Raw genomic sequence first — 17,955 nt, 5'->3', positions numbered from 1 at the left:
CATCTCTAGGAAAAAGCTGGGGCTTGGTCATTTTAGCAGCTTGATGGTAACAAATTATAAGTGAATTCATGTAGGTTCCAGGGGTATCATGAAACCTTTCTGAGCAAGAAAGATGCTTAAGCTCTCCCATTTCTTTCATGGATGAAAGGTAGCATGCTGAGCACCCCAGGAATCCATGTGCCACAGTGTGCTGCAGGACAGTGCAGCCAGGTGGCCAGCTAGCCAAACAGTGGGGTTCCTGAAGACATTTTATGCATTTACAATACTTGGCCATTACCAGGGTTTGAGCAGATTGAGCAGTATTCATGATACTCTAGGGTCCACTCTTCTGTAAGCATGTGGAGCTATTCTGTATGCACGTGGAGCTATTGAAGGTGTATTTAAAATCAGTGAACAGATTCTGTGTTTGAGTTCATTAACAGATCTGTGCAACCAGCTAAATTTTGTTTAGCCACTAGTTACTAAAGCTTTCTAACAAGGTTTGGGAAAGGGTCAAAAGTATTCAAAGATGAGAAAAGATGAACCAGCCTTTTAAGAGTTGCAGCAAGTGAAAACAAAAAAACTCACTGAAGCCCTTCAGAGGCAGCTAAGCCTCCTTTACCATCTACTCACCAGAGTGGGTGAAGTATATTAATACTTGTGTAGTTCCCCATGGCCCAGGATATTTGAAACTATTGTAATGAATTCATGTCACTCATTTGTAGATTGAGAAGTTTGATGTACTTTCAAGTATAGGGAGACATTTTTATTTTTAACAGTAAACCTACTCTCTTTTCAGAGGTAGACAAGGTTTCTCTGTCTTCCAAAGCTTTTCACTGTGTAGTTTATCTTTGAACAGATAGTCGAAAATAAAGGGCGGTCAATGCTTTGCCTGATAGGACATGCAGAAAAGCAAGTAAACCACAGAAAAATTTCTTCCAGTATATGATGTCACTAAATGAATTATTTTTGCTTTTGTTACGTACTGCCTAATATAATGAACTTTTTTTTTAACATGTTGTTTTGAATGCTTAAGGGATAGAGTAAATACATAGTATATGGGTTGGGTTTGTGTGTGTGTATTTTTTTTTCCAGTTTTAATTTCTTAAAAGAAATAAGACTTCTCTGCTCAAGTCCTGCAATGGTCACCCATGGCCTTTGAATTAAAATCTTAAATAAATAAATAAATAAATAAATAAATAAATAAATAAATAAATTAAATAAAATAAATAAATTAAAATCTAATCTTCCCACGGCCTGCAAGATTGTGTGAGATATGATTCTGACCTGTATCTGTGACTTCATCTTATTCTATTTCCTTCATGATGCTGTGTGCCCAGTGTCCTTCTTTCTAGTTTTAGAGCAAAGAACATGTTTTTCTACCTCTCAGAACTTTTGCATTTAGTACTTTCTTTTTCAAATAGTTTTCCCCCTTATGTTCCCTTGAGTTTCTCCTTCTCAAATCATTTAGGTCTTAGTTGAAAAGTTTTATCTTAATATCTTCATTATCTTTAGAATAGCTTCCCCAGAGACCCTCTTTCACCTGTTTCAGTGTGTTCAAAGTGCTTATTATCATGTGAAATTCTTATTAATTCATTTGTGTGCCTGTGTATTATCTGTGTCCCCTGATTAAAAGAGAAGTTCTATAAGATCAACCCCAGTCTCATTTATCACCATATGTCTAGCACTTACCTTTGTTGGCCATATTCGGCATTCAATCAATGTTGAATGAATAAACAAATGGATGGAATATGCTGAAAGACCTACTTCCTATCAAAATGTATCAGCAGGAGGGGTGTCTGGGTGGCTCAGGTGGTTAAGTGTCCAGCTCTTGATTTCAGCTGACCTATCTGGAGCCTGTTTAGGATCCTCTCTCCCACTCTGCCCCTCCCCTTGCTCATGCTCTCTCTCTCTCTCTCTCTCAAAAAAAAAAAAAAAAAAAAGTATCAGTGGGAATCTTGCTTTCTTTGCCTATTTGTATTGCTAAGTGGTGAATTATTCAGTAACCTTTACATGCTTATCTACTTACAGTTTTTAAATCATTTAGTCATTTTTTAGTTAACAGTTGTTAAAAAGATATTGCTGTGTATAGAGGCTTCCAGAATTATTTTTCATAAGTATTCTGAGGAGAGAGACTTTTATCAATGCAGTAAAAAAGCATTCTTATTTAAGCGAAATAAGTCAGTAGGAGAAAGACAAATAGCATAAGATTTTTGATAGCCTATTTTTTACTTAGGTAATAAAATATGTCTAATTATATTAAGTATTAAAGTAAGTACTTTTGTCTCAATGATGATGTTAATAGCACCTTTATTATTTTAATATTTTAGATGTACAGTTGGAGAAATCACAGATGCTATGAAAAAGGTGTTTGGTGAACATAAAGCTAATGATCGTATGGTGAGTGGAGCCTATCGCCAGGAATTTGGAGAAAGTAAAGAAATAACATTTGCTATCAAGAGGTAATATGTGAGATTTCTTTAACCAGAATGTCTTTTTTATTAACATAATACCCATGAGTCAGCTACAGGCTTAATTTTCTCACACACCATTTGGAAAATATTTGAATTGACTGTCCTGCTAGTCTGTAGCTTTACTAATGTAATATTTTGAATTTTCACCATAGTTCCCTTTAGGAATTTCTCATTTAAAACAAATGTTTGTGGGAACCTGGGTGGCTCAGTTGGTTAAACATCTGCCTTCCGCTCAGATCATGATCACAAGGTCCTGAGATCTAGCCTCCAGTGGGGCCCTCTGGTCAGCTAAGAGTCTGTTTCTTCCTTTCCCTCTGTGAGCTCTCTCTCTTGCAAATAAATAAATAAAATGTAAAAAGTAAATAAATATATATATATATATATATATAAAAATAAAACAAATGTTTGTCTAATTAACATTGATACTGCTCTATATCCCCTGGGTACTTATATTTCAGTTTCCTTACTACAGTATACTTTCATATTTCCTAAGTTTATTCAAATTGTTTAATTGCTAAAATAATTATAAGATAATTTTCCTGTTTGAAAATAAGTATTTTGTTGCCATCTATACATAAATTAAAATCAGACTCTCTTGACTGATAGTAGGTAACACTGTCAAACATGATTAGGACATTAAAATTAATATAAATTTTTCATACTTCCCAGGTATGTAGCTTTCTGATGATTATTCTTCTTAACCTTTGTAATAAATTTCCCTCTTTTTATGTCACTAGTTATAAGATAAATATCAAAACATCCAAGGTGAAAGTCATCAAAATGGAAATTTTTTTCTCTTAAAAAAACAAATGTAGTACTTTTTCACATGGGGTGTAAATTTATTGATTTAAGCTAGCAGATATTCTGATTAACTGTTATTAGAAGGCACCACATTGCTTTCAGCTTGGAGGAGTTCACACTTGTGATGGGTAAGTGAGATACGGACAGTTCAAAACAACTAGTGAGTCACATTTTTATAAATAACTCTGAAAGGCACCTTTTAGTTTATATTTAAATATTTATGTATCTTATACTCTGGAGACTGGCTTACGAAGGTGAAAAGTTGTCATTTCCTCATCGTGTTTCACCGTGATTTTCTCAATTGTTATGGGCTTATTGTCTGTGCCATCTTTCAGACTTTTGTTTAAGGGAAAGGTGGTAAGCATATCCAGGCCTTAATGGAATTCTCAATTTGAAATAGAGATATTCACAAAATATGAGTAAACAGATGTAAAAAGGTGTTTTTAAATAAACTTGAAAGATTTGCTGTTAATAAATTATAGTTTTTATGTCTTACCTTTGGACAATTGCTATATAACCATTGTATTTTATTATTACTACTTTTTAGTAGCTGTTCTATTTTAAAATGTTCTTAGGGTTAATAAATTTATGGAACGCGAAGGCCGCAGACCTCGTCTTCTTGTGGCAAAAATGGGACAAGATGGACATGACAGAGGAGCAAAAGTTATTGCTACAGGATTTGCTGATCTTGGTTTTGATGTGGACATAGGTCCTCTTTTTCAGGTACTGAAAATTGTTGGAGTTTCAAAAAGAGTGTCATAAATCACTTAAATTCAGAAAAAATAATATTAAGATGATAAACCGTGACAATATTTTTCAAGTTATAAAAGAAGATGAGTTCAACAAAATTCCCCAATCTATTTTTAAATGCATATAATCCAGTTAATTATGGCAGAAATAGGAAAGTAATGTAATTTATGTTAATGTACTTGTTTCTCAAACTTTGTGAAATCAGTATCAGTAACTAAAATTGTTACTAGGCTTCTGAAACTGAAGGTTATTTTCAGAGGTCTTATTGTATCATTTATTGAGATTTGACTAATAATTTATGGGAAAGATAGCTAATGGATTGGTAGAAAGTGTTTTGAAAGGGAAATCAAGCATCAGAGTGAGAGCGGAATTCATAATTAGATTTCTATTCTTGTTATTCTCTAGTAGTAGTTTATTTAATCACAAAATATTTGATTCAGCAAGTTAATTTGTTGGAAGTAAATGAAGCTGAAATTCTCTATAGAGTGATACAACAGTCATTCTTTACAAAATATCTTTGGTTGAGTACACTGTAATAACTTTTATATTAAAAAGCTTTATCCACTATATACCTATTGATCATCTACCAAATGCTAGGTTCAGAGTTGAGTAAGATATGATTTTTGTCTTCAGGGAGGTTACAGACTCTGAACAGAAAGAGATTTACTTATCAGTAATCATAGCAGAATAATAATCACTGTAATTGAAGTTTGAACAAGGAACTTGTCCAAGTGTCCTGGAACTTATAGGTGAGCTGTGCCCTTCAGAAGCCTGGAGAGCAAGGCAGGGAAGGGCATGCTAAGAAGAAGAGTTGGCTTGAGCAGAGGTACAGAACCATGAAGGCATGATGTCTTCAGGAAACTGTAAGAAGTTTAGTACAGTTAGAATACAGAGCTTGGGATGGTATGTAGATTAAGATGAAGAGCCTTAAGCCCCAGTGGCACAGTGGTTCAGCGCCGCCTGCAGCCTAGGGCGTGATCCTGGAGACCCCAGGATCGAGTCCCACATCGGGCTCCCTGCATGGAGCCTGCTTCTCCCTCTGCCTGTGTCTCTGCCTCTCTCTCTAGCTGTGTCTCTATGAATAAATAAATAAAATCTTTAAAAAAAAAAAAGATGAAGAGCCTTATATGCCATTCTGAGAAGTTTGAACATTATCCCAAAGGTGTTTAGTCAGAGTGACAATCAAATGTATACTTTAGAAAGCTCACTTTCCAGGAAAATCACTTTCTGAAGTGGATTGAGAAGAGCCATGACTAGGTGCAAAGAATCCAGTTAAGTAGTTCAGTAATCTGAGTGAGAAGCAAGGCAGGCCTTAACTGAAGCAGTGTTAGGGTTAGCAGAAGTCAGCTAAGATTGTGAAGAAAATTTAAGGAGAGGGCTGTTTACAGGTAAGGAGGCAGGCTTAAGAGAACTGGCTTCCAGAACACTCAGGTGAAGATGACCATGTGAGTTTTATATGCATGTCTGGAGCATAAAAGAGAGGCCTCCATAATAAATAAGATTTTCAGACTTATCAATGTGTAAATGGTACTTAAAGCCATGGAAACTGATTTAACTTCCCATTAAGAATGTATATGAGATGAGAACTTGAACATTAAAAGGAAAAAGAAAAGGAGGCAGCAAAGAAGGGAAAGGGAATGGAGTGAGGAGTGAGATAAAAAACTGAGGAAGAAAGAGAGTTTCAACGAAAAGGAAAGTCTGTTATTCCACACTGCAGATGGGTCAACTAAGGTGAAGACTTCTCACCAGCAAAGAAGTAAACTTTCCTGAAGAGGGCGGGCCTTTGTAGAATTTGTGAGATTTCCCTTTTGAATTTTTAAATACTACTATTAGAGAGTCTAGAAGAAGTTTTTACTATGAAGAGTTAGCCTGAACTTCAGGAGATACATCCTTGAGCTGTGTTGGTAGGTAAATTCATAAATGCATTTAAGCTAGATTTTGTTAAGAATCTCAAATATATTTTAGACTAAATAAATAGATTGCTTTCACTCTTCCTTTGAGTTGAATACTTTCCCATTCTAGTTTTTTACTTCTATTCTACCACCCTTTTATGTTAGCTTTTTGTTTGCTTATTTGTTTGTTTTAGGGAGGGGGAGAGAGACAGGAGGGAAGGGCAGAGGGAGAGGGAGAGGGAGACAAGCAGGTGCCTCACTCAGTGGGAGCCCAACATGGGTCTTGATCCCAGGACCCTGAGATCATGAGCTGAGCTGAAATCAAGACTCCAACACTTGACTAAGCCACCTAGGTGCTCCTTTGTTTTAAATAATGACCAAATATAATAATTCCTGATATTTAGTCAGTAGCTTTTGGGAAATATTTTTTTTATATAAAATGAAAGTAATTAAAAACAATTGTTGTCATCCATTGGCATTTGCAAGAATTTTTCAAAGAGCTGTAGGTTCATTTCCCTATTAAATGCCATCTATAAAAATATAATTTGCCTTTTAGTACTACCAACTTTGTTAACATAATACTTTGTCCTTAAAAAAAAGAAAACTTAATCTGTGGGTGAAGGTACTTTCTTACAGTTCTGTGTCTGATTTAATTAAAATTAAATTTGAAGTTTTAAGATGTTCAACATTTGAACACAAAATTCAATTTAATGTGTATAAGCATAAAGCATGAAACTGAATTGCTTAAATGGAATTTTAATCTAATAAATTTTATAACATGGATGATGTGAATGACCAATCATGCATATAACAATTAAATTTCTTAATACCAAGAATATGCGCATTTTCTTAAAGGTTTTAATTTCATAGGTTATATTTTTCACAGACTGAAGGTTTTACCAATACGCTAGAGATCTTAAATGTGGCTCCATTACTGAGAACATAGAATCTTTTGTTTTCACACTGAAATTATGAGCCTTAAAATACTCCCAAATTAAGGAAATTTTCAGATTTTGATAATTTTTTGAGCTTATGATTGTTCAGTGATTTTTGAGATAACCTTTTCCTTTCCAAGTTTCTCAGTTTACAGTATATTTACAATGAGAAGCTTGTAGGTATCTTTTATATGAAGTGATTTGAATACATGCACATGATCAAAGCAAATGGTATAGACTCATTCCAGAGAATGAATATGATTCTGGGTAACTCAGTACATAATTGAATACTTGAAAATATCCTTTATGATTCTGTATTTCGTACTGGTTAAATCCAGTTAATAATGAAGAACAATCATACTGGCACCATTCCTTTCTTGTTTGTGTATTTGCCAAGATGTTGTAGCCCCTTCACTGGTTTCTAGAGTTCTCATGTTATTTTGATTCATACGTTGTTCAGTGTCTTCATGGGAGACCAAGGTCCTGGAGCTTCCTAGTGTGCCATCTTGCTAGCATAACTCTTTCCCATTCTATTTTAAAACTGAAGATTCACTTTTCATATTGAATTTTATGTTTAGTCTTTTACTTCATAGATACTATAATGTGTTGTCTTGTACTGCTCAACCATTCAATAAATGTTGATAAGACAACAGATGTAGTTTTCAAAAATTGTAACATGGAAAGATAATATATTTTTTCTATATTTCTTATCTAAGGTTTTTTGGGAACTATATTTTGGTGTAACTTAAATCTAATTGATAAATTCTAGGGCTAGAAGCAAATACAGCACTAGTGTTTATTTTATCAATTGGATGAATTGGTATTTATGATTTGAGAATGATGAAATTTGAGGTTATATTCACTTCAAGATTTTTAATGAGGAAAACCTTGGAATGCCAGTTAAGTAGGTTACAGTCTTAAAATACATTTTGGAATAAATGATGATTTGTTTCTTGACCTTCTGATTATTTTAGACTCCCCGTGAAGTGGCCCAGCAGGCTGTGGATGCAGATGTTCATGCTGTGGGTGTGAGCACACTCGCTGCTGGTCATAAAACCCTTGTTCCTGAACTCATCAAAGAACTTAACTCCCTTGGACGGCCAGATATTCTTGTCATGTGTGGAGGGGTGATACCACCACAGGTATTGTTCATCTCCTGTATTCTGTATTTTTCTAGTACTGTAATGGGAATTCTGAGTAATATTGGTTTATCTTTAGTTCTGATTTACTGTATATGTTTACTAAAGATAAATTTGATATAGATTTTGATCTAAATTATTTCCTGGTGATTTTACAAAGTAAATTTTACTAAAATGTGGGGGATGTTGTTTTCTTTCTTTTCTTTTTTCTTTTTCTTTATTCTAGGAAAACCTCCCAAGTGTTTCCCAATTACATAAGATGTCTCAAAGAACTGGGGCAAAGATGGATGTGAGAGGCATATGTTGGAGAGAAAGTTGCATTCCTCTAGCCAGGGATGCTCTTGGGCAAGATGCTTGTTTCCTACTCTGCCTTTGGGCCTGTTAGTGAGCACCTGTGATTGGAAAGCTAACTACAAAACAGAGCCTGCTTCATGGGCAAGCTATGTAGAGTGCTATGTAGAGTTCAGGGCTCTGTGCTTAGAGAATTCCCACATTTGATTTGATCGGGATGTTGTTTTCTATTCAAGCTATATTATAATTCATTATATATAATTTAATTTAACAAATTATAAAGCTTTTATGAGGGAATTACCTCTCTGCAAATTAGTAACCTAGATATATACTTTCTTCATATTCAATAAAGAATGATGGAAAAGGAACAGGATAAAAGTAATAAAATCTCACAGCTAGAAGAGAGAAGAATGATGAACACACCAGTGCATGTATCAACCCTCAACCACAGATATAGGAACACTCTTTGTCTTGGTAATGAAGTGAGTCCTTTGGTTAACCAGTCAGCAGCACATGCTTCTGTTGGTTTAGAGTAGCTTACCTTGTTCATTTCTTCCATGTTTCCATCCATGGATGTTGCCCTAACTCAGAGCTGTTTCAGTTACATGGTTTTGCAGAATATCTTCTTCATTAAAACTAATTTGACTGGGGTATAGTTTTCTTAGAGCTAAAAATATCGTAATCCAGAAATGGAATCAGCCAGTCCTGAAAAGTTTGAATTTTCCCTGATTGGAGAAGAGGTGGATTCTTGAATAAAAATATGGATCCTCTTAGAAAAGGAGAAATGAATGCTAGTTGACGATCAGTGATATCAGTTAATTTATTGATGGGATGGGGTGATACCTTCCACATATTACCTTACCTGTCATTTAAAATAATTAGTTAAGATACAAATTTGTTCTATTTCCAATCCAGTTTTCAATTATATCAAGTTTTCTTTTTCTACTGAGAATAGAAAAAGTAGAAGTATATATGAGATTGCTCTAAATGAGATTGATGGATGCTAAGACCTCTCCCCTATAGTAGGAACCTATCATTGAAATGTGATCTTATATCTAAGTCTACAATTTTTTCTTTTATACCATTCAGAATATAAAATAGTGACTTATATGCTACTTAGGAAATCAGAAAATATATGTATGAAATTGTGAGGTTGATAATAATGTGGGGCTAGCAACCAAATTATATTATTTATTCTTTCTAGCAACATAATACTACTTATGGTGATATAGTCAACAGAAAACTGCTTTTGTTAACATATTTGCTTATTATTTTCACAAATATACTTTACTATATGGGCTTTTGAAAGGGCTTTTATTCTTTATGGTCTGTCTATGGAAACTTTTATTTGTATTGCAGTTTTAGAATCTATACTGTCTAAGCTCTTAGACATGTTAAAATTTAAGAACTAAAGTAATTACGCTGCACAAAATATTGGAATTGAAATGAGTTGAGAAAAAACACAGGCTTGTTATCTAAATGAGCTGACATTTTCAAGAAACACATTTCACACAAGTTGTATTAACCCTCTGGATATTTTAATTACTCAAAGCATCTCTAAATGTTTTCCATACTTTTTTCCCTGTGAGTTTAAAGACTAAAGATTATTTTCAGTAATGACACACTTGTGTGTTAATATGAGTGTCCTTTATAATTGTAGCAGTCACCACCTATGCATTTTTCCCATTATTTGTTTGCAGTAAGTATATAAAATAGCACTATTACTTAGCTGAAAGTCATTTAGATTTCAAATTAGGAATCACTAATATATGGTGGTTAATCAAAACAGATTTTGCCACTGCCATCGTGGAGCTTAGAGATTCTGCTGCTCAATTAAATAAATATGATCTGTCCTCACCAGTGTGTGTTAACTACAGTCTGGAACTTCTGACCTTCAACGCAGTGGTTTCCAAATATTTTCGAAAAGGTTAGCAGCCCCATGATGCTTACTTATTTTATGTAGTAGACACTATGATTATATGCCTGGCCAGCTCAGTAGACGATGTTTTGAAATAACTTTTTATTTGAAAATAATTTCAAACTAATAGTAAGATACAAAATGAAAATAGTACAAAGAATACCTATATATCCTTTATTTAGAGTTACTTGTTTCCAACATTTTATCTGCTCACTAAAGTACATTTTATAAGGCTTATGTCAAGGCTTAGGTAGATCAAGAACCCTTTCTCCATTTGCAAAATTTCCATCCTCTCCCAGATGAGTCCTCTGTTTCAAATCCGTAAGTGAGGGATCAGAGCAAATGATATATAAAATTATTAGGAAAGATAGAAGAGATAACCTATCAATTTGACCATCCCCAATTTATTATTTCCTTGTTTTCTTATGAAATCTTAAATCTATAGCACCTGCCCAGGAATAATGACATGCTTGAGGTGTTTTTAATGTGTCAAATGTTGAGGTTATAAAAATGATTAGAAATGTTCTCTGACTTTAGAAGTTCAGACTTAGGGGATGCCTGGCTGGCTCAGGTAGTGGTAGAGCATGTGATTCTTGATCTCAGAGTTGTGAGTTTGAACTCCACGTTGGGTGTAGAGATAACTTACAAAAAGAATCAGGTGTTTTTCTTTTTTTTTAAGATTTTATTTATTAGAAAGTGAATAGGAGAGAGACAGAGCATGAGCAGGGGAAGGGGCAGAGGGAGAGGGAGAAGGGTGAATAGGGAGCCTGACATAGGGCTTAATCCCAGGCTTCCAGAATCATGACCTAGCCAAAGGCAGACACTTAACTAACTTAGCTACCCGGGCACCACAAAATAAAAAAAATCTTAAAAAAAAAATAAGTTCAGACTTAGGAGAAAAGTTCAGTAAGATGTGTTAAGTGTCATTGCCAGGATATAGTATTTACAAGAATATTACAAGGAAATATTAAAGACAGGAAAAAAAGTAGTTGGAGGATAATTGGCATGACCACATAATTCATCATCTAAATGTGACTTCAAGAATAAATATAGGGCTTTTAAAAAGGCTTTGAAAAAGTCTAAAAAATGGGCAGAGGACCTGAATAGACATTTTCCAAAGAACATATACAGATGCTGGCAGGTACATGAAAAGATGCATTAGGGAAATGCAAATCAAAACCACAATGAAAAAAAAAAACCACAATGAACTGTTATTTCACACCTATTAGAATAGCTGTTATCAAAAAGGCAAGAGATAACAAGTATTAGTGATGATGTGGAAAAAGGGAACCTTTGTGTACTATTGGTGGGAATCTAAACTGATGCAGCCACTATGGAAAACAGTACAGAGGTTTCTCAAATTAAAAATAGAACTCCATGTGATCCAGCAATTCTACTTCTGGGTATTTATCTGAAGAAAATGAAATCGCTGACTCAAAAAGATAATATGCACCCCTATGTTTGTTCATGTATTAGTTACAATAGCCAAGAAGTGGAAACAACCTAAGTGTCCAGTAATGGATGAATTGATAAAGAAGATAGGTATATATACACAATGGAATATTATTTGGTCATAAAAAAGTACGAAATTTTGCCATTTGTGACTATATGGATGGAACTTGAGGGCATTATGCTAAGTGAAATAAGTCAGACCGAGAAAAATAAATACCATGTGATCTCACTTATATGTAGAATCTTAAAAACAACTCTCACAGAAACCCAAACTCATATACAGGGAACAAATTGGTGTTTACCAGAGGCAGGAGGCAGGGGATGGGCAAAACAAATGAAGGTAGTCAAAAGGTACAAACTTTCAGTTATGAAAATAAATAAGTCATAGGAATATAATGTTACACTGTAGTTAATAGTGCTGCATCATATATTTGATACTTACTAAGTAAATCTTAAAAGTTCTCAACACAGATACATGAGTTTTGTAACTTTTTTTTTTTAAGTTTTGTAACTTTTTGATGGATGTTAACTGGACTTACTGTGGTGATCATTTTTCAATATATATACAAATATCAAATCATTATATTGTATACCTAGAGCTAATGTGTTAAATGTCAATTATACATCAATAGAAAAAAGAAAGACTCATAAAAATAAAGAGGGTGCTATAATAATAACCACAAAACCATATGATCACCCTAGTCGATAAGGATCAGGGATTTACAGCCTGTCTTAAAACTTAATATTATAGCTACAGGTACTGTCATTGTTAAACTGAATACATCCTGGAGCAGTATTTGTGTCCTGGGAATCTTCTCACTCAAACTTTGTGTTTAAAATAAACTGACAAACAGCAGCGGAAACAACAGAGAATTTTTTTTTTTTAATGAGCTAATCTTCATTTACAGAAAATCTAATTTCATCATGAAGCAAAATTCAAAGTACCACTATTCACCCAAAGAAAAAACCCCCACAAATTCAAAAAAATATGTGCACTTCTCTGTTTATTGCAACATCATTTATAATAGCCAAGATATGGAAGCAACCTAAGTGTCAGTCTGTAGACCAAATGATAAAGAAGATTGTGTGTGTGTGTGTAACATGGACTATTACACAGCCGTAAAAAAGATTAGATTGTGCCATTTGTGACAACATGGATGGACCTAGAGGATGTTATGCTAAGTGGAGTAAGTCAGACTGAGAAAGACAAATACCATATGATTTCAGATATAAGTGGAATTTTAAAAAATAAGGGAATAAATAAAAAACAGAATCAGACCTATAAATACAAAACAAACGGATGGTTGCCAGAGGGGAGGGTGTAAAAGGGAGTGGCAAAGACAGGCTTTTAGTTAAGGAATGAAAAAGTCATGCAAATAAAAGACAGCATAAGGAATATAGTCAATGATCTTGTGATAGCAATGTAACAGGACAGATGGTAGCTCTACTTGTGGTGAGCAAAACATAATGTATAAACTTGAATCACTGTGTTGTACACCTGAAATCATGTAACACTGTATGTCAACTATATGCAAAAAAAAAAAAAAATTAAAACAAAACACCCCCCAAAAGTATTAGCATTCACTAGCTGTAGACAAAATATCTTAGAGGAAATAAATAGCCTTGTAATGCAAACCTATAATGTGATACTAAATTTAACACAAATAATTACAAGTAGTGAAAATCAAGGCAAAAGAAAATTATATGATTTGGGGCATAGAACTTCTTGCTCAGTGGGCCATGTTTCCTACCACATATCAAACACTGGGGTATTTGGAAAATGGGTACAAGTGGTTATTACTAGCACTTCCAGGGAAGGAAAAATTTTTTAGCTTCAAATATGAATAGTATACCAGTTGAGAAAGCTGGGGGCATCAGTAATTACTGCCCTAGTTTCATTTCCTTGAAATTAAAAATATTGTCTCTTCTTTAATTAAATAAATTCTTTCAACAGGATTATGAGTTTCTATTTGAAGTTGGAGTTTCCAACGTATTTGGTCCTGGGACTCGAATTCCAAAGGCTGCCGTTCAAGTGCTTGATGATATTGAGAAGTGTTTGGAAAAGAAGCAGCAATCTATGTAACATCCTGTTTTTTTGTGTTAACTTTCTTTCTAAAATAGACTTTCAATGATGATCAGAGAATAAAACCATGTCTTCAATTTATTTCAACATTTGATATGTGCTTTCCTGAAAGCTTTACATTAAAATACCTGACTTGTAAGAATTTTGTGATGCTCTAAGTGTATACAGTTTCTTTAAAAATCAAAAAAACATATATATCCTTAAAAACTCCATATGTTTAATTCATCATCAGAAACTCTAGACAATGATATTATTTTAAAGTCATGATATTTATTTGAAGTATTTCTTATTAAACTCTATTTTAAAAATTAAACTTTACCTAAAAAATATCTGACTAGTCCCATTCTTTGATTTAGTATTGTATTGACTTGAGCACCAGAAAATAAAATCCATGTATGAACAAAATAATGATACTTATCTTGGAAAAAATAAGGAAAAGTATTTATATAGAGAAATATAATATGGTTACAATCTTCAGCCAACTTCTACTGGAATCACTTCAGTAAGAATGTTAAATCAGACCTGAAGGTTGGAACAGGGAGGAAATGGCAGAATGTTTCTTCAAATCTGACTTTACTTTTTTCCTGGGCATGAACATGTGACCCTGTTATTGCTGGGCATGGTCAAGCCCCAGGAGAGTGGATATTTATGAATATTCCCTAAAATGAAGGTGCTTAAGTTGTTAATATGGCTTTCTTCAGAATGATGATGTAAACTGGGAATGTAGAAGGAGTATGATAGCTGGAAGAGTTAGTTGGTATAACTCAGTCCAAGTCTAAGGGCCTGAGAATCAAGAGCCCATAGTGTAAATCACAGTTTAGGGACCGGAAAAGATAATATGATGTGTCCCAGATCAGTTAGGCAGGAAATAAAACAGGTGGATTCCTCTTTCCTCTCTGCCTTTTGTTCCATTCAGACCCTCAACCAGTGATGCTCACACACTGGAGAGGGCAATCTACTTTACTAAATCCACTGATTCAAATGCTAATCTTATCTAGAAGTACCCTAACAGACACACCCAGATATAATATGTAATCAGGGCATCCCATGGCCACTCAAGTTGATTACCTATTCTAGGTACCTATTACCTAAAGTTATCACAGAACCCTTGTACATTGCTGGTGGGAACGTATAATGCTGCTGCTGCTGCTGCTGCTGCTGGGGAAAATGTATGATTCCTCAAAAAAAAAAAAAAATTGAACAGTTATCAAATGGCCCAGTAATTTCAATTTCACTCCTAGATATATATCCAAAAGAACTGCAAGCGGGGTCTCCTATAGATATTTGTGCATCCATGTTCATAGCAGCTTTATTCACAATAGCCAAGAGGTAGAAGCAACCCAAGTGTCCTCTGATAGATGAATGGATAAATAAAATACTATTCAACCTTAAAAAAAGAAGGGAGTTCTGACACATGCATCAACATAGGTAAAGTATTGAAGACAATATGCTAAGTGAAGTCAGCCAGTCACAAAAGGACAGATATGATTTCACTTATATGAGATTTCTAGAATAGTCAAATTCATAGAGACAGAAAGAATGGTGGTTGCCAGGGCCTGAGGAAAGGGAATGTGAAATTAAGGTATTGAATGGTTACAGAGTTTCAATTGGGGAAGATAAAAACGTTCTAGAGATTGGGTGATGGTAATGGTTGTACAGCAATGTGAATGAACTTAAAGCTGCAGAACTGCACAGTTAAAAATAGTGAATAAGGTAAATGTCATGAAACATGCATTTTACCACAATAAAAGTATTTAGGATAGTTCTGACATGTTTATTTTATAAATGCTATTGGTATTTTTATTGTATTATTACTATTGTTGAAAAAAAGTGAATGGTAAGGCAGGAAACTGGGAAGGTAGACAGGAGCCAGATTATGTACAGAGGCAAGTTAAGGGATTTGGACTTTATCCTGAAGATAAAGACAGAATCATAAAAGGGTTTTCTCTGGAAATAATCTGATACGGTTTGTGTTTAGCACACCAGTGGTGTGGAAGATGCCTTTTGGTGGGGGCAAGACTGACAATGAGAGAAGACTGTTAGAATAATGTATTAGAGGCATTTCCAGTATCGAAACTTATCTGCTCGGGTGCTGCTCAGAGATGACAAACATGGAGAGGGTAAGATCTTATTTTGGGAGATTGAATTGATAGAATCTCTCTTTTATCTTAAAAAAAGGGGGGGCTCTTGATCCTTGAATATTCACTGTGTGGAATCTGCTATATCCTCTCGCCTATTTTGGTTGTTCCTTTGTGGGCTGTTTTTGATGTGCAGCGATTTTGAGACTGGATATACTGGCATAATGTCAAAATCAGGAAAAGGTACAAATAATGGGATTTGTTTTCCAGTAGTCTTTCTGTCAATACTAGAATTTTTCTGGCTTTGGAAGCACCCTAGAATGACATCTTAAGGGTACTATGAAGACATCAAAATCCTTTCCCTACAACTTAATGGAAACGTCAGTGTTATATAAATATTATCATAGTACAGGAGATGGAGGGGAGCTTTGAAGGGGCAACCTTTCTGAACAAAACCTGCCTAGAAATAGAAGAGTTAAAGAAACCGGATGATTTCTTCCTCTGATTTCCATTTCAGGGAGTGGGGATTAATACAATGGAGGGGAGAGCTGAGGGCATTGTTAAACAGCTCTAAACCTATTTACCCAGAGACAAGGTTATGCCAGGGATCTCCACCACCCTCCTCTAGCATCTTTAAATGCCTATTCATTTCATACTACTCAAAAACTTTTCCTTTACAAAAAAAGGAGGATCTAATAAAACCATTTATGGTAAGACACAAATGTCTGCTAATGCAGAATAGGTTTATTTTACCAGGTATATTTTTATTTTAAATGAGAGGAAAAAAGACTTAGCACAGTGATGAATATGTAAATATTTTTACTGCTATTTGGTAGACATAGTAAAAATGATGCTGATGATGTTAACAAATAATGTCATTTCTATCAATAGGCAAACCCTGACTCCATTTCCGAAGAATTATGAACCATCCTTTAGGTCATTAGATGAAAATTTGTGCCTAACATTATGAAAATCGTCTTGACATTCAAAAATATTTTTGAAGAAAAATCATTTTGGTTTTCCTGAATAAACATAATGCTACTGTTCTCTGTTTCTCAGATCTTCCTTTTATTTTTCCTGTTGTACCTGTAGGTGTCTCTCTAAGTTCAGGATTATTCTGTTTCCTTGAAAAAATATTTGAAATGATGTCCATCTTAGAGATCCAGAGACCCATAGGCTCTGTAATCACTTCAGGAAAAGCACATCTTTTTCATAATCTGCTTAGATGTACTTAATGTCATCCTTTGTGATTGTGATTTGTGGTCAGTACAACTACATGTTGATAATTGTTCATGAACTATGCTGCATTTGTGCTAAAATGATTTGTTCATTAGCAGTGAAGCTAGAATATGACCTTGGATATGAGATTATCATTGAATTCTCTTTAGTAAATATCTCTAATTGACATTAACTTATTTTAAGTTACTGATTCTTCATGGCCTATTTCCTCCCTCTGCATTCAAATCCCTTGTTATACTGACCTCCTCTTACCACTTAACATGCCATCAGGGCATACTAAGAGTATTTACACACAACACAAAATACAAATTTCCCTGAAATCCCTTAAAAAAAGAACAATGCAGAATTTAATAACTTCTTTCAGGATTATTTAATAACACCTTTTTGCTTCTGAGATCATGGGCAAAATATAATTAAGATAAATGTCATGAATTTATGTAATATGTACTTTCATTGGTTACCATTTGTTAAATTCTAATATGCTATTACTTTTGGAAAATAAAAACATACAAAATTTTATTGTGTTTTAGCAGAGCTGCACATGGCCAGTAAGCATTACATATGTCCATAGCAAAAAGACACTTTTGCTGTCTAATTCTTTCTATGAATGAAAAGCTTAATCTAGAACTTGTATGTATGTGTTGGGGGGGTGGGAGGATAGAAGAGTAGAATAACAGTAATGACATTCTCAGGTTTTCTGGACTGTTTTTACTGAACTTCAAACTGTCTATCCTATTGCCTCCTTTAGTTTTGTCATTTTATTAACCCATATGGTCATCAGAGCAATTTGGTGACAATCTTCTGTCAGAATAAGTGGTTATTTAGATAATAAGTTTAAAAGGACACAAGGTAGATGAGTCTAACATATTTAGTTTAAAGCGTCCAAGACCTCCAAAAATATTTTTTTAAATTACAAATTTATCT

The 17,955-nt window shown here is 34.2% G+C and overlaps 1 protein-coding gene across 4 annotated transcripts in view; it reads left to right on the top strand.

The window, feature by feature from the left end:
- MMUT (methylmalonyl-CoA mutase) overlaps positions 1–13,856 on the top strand; it is a 31,735-nt gene extending 17,879 nt beyond the window's left edge. For all 4 annotated transcript variants that reach the window (XM_072733660.1, XM_025991043.2, XM_072733661.1 and 1 more), the window contains exons 10-13: positions 2,310–2,441; positions 3,830–3,977; positions 7,806–7,973; positions 13,586–13,856. In XM_072733660.1, coding sequence (XP_072589761.1) covers positions 2,310–2,441; positions 3,830–3,977; positions 7,806–7,973; positions 13,586–13,714 — 577 coding nt within the window. In that variant the 3' untranslated portion in view covers positions 13,715–13,856. The remainder of the gene's footprint in view (positions 1–2,309; positions 2,442–3,829; positions 3,978–7,805; positions 7,974–13,585) is intronic.
- The last annotated feature ends 4,099 nt before the right edge of the window (positions 13,857–17,955 follow it).

This window comes from Vulpes vulpes, chromosome 1, assembly GCF_048418805.1.
Source record: "Vulpes vulpes isolate BD-2025 chromosome 1, VulVul3, whole genome shotgun sequence".
Classification (NCBI taxonomy): domain Eukaryota; kingdom Metazoa; phylum Chordata; class Mammalia; order Carnivora; family Canidae; genus Vulpes; species Vulpes vulpes.
Note: the sequence above shows the minus strand (reverse complement) of the source record. Positions and strands in the feature narration are given on the sequence as shown.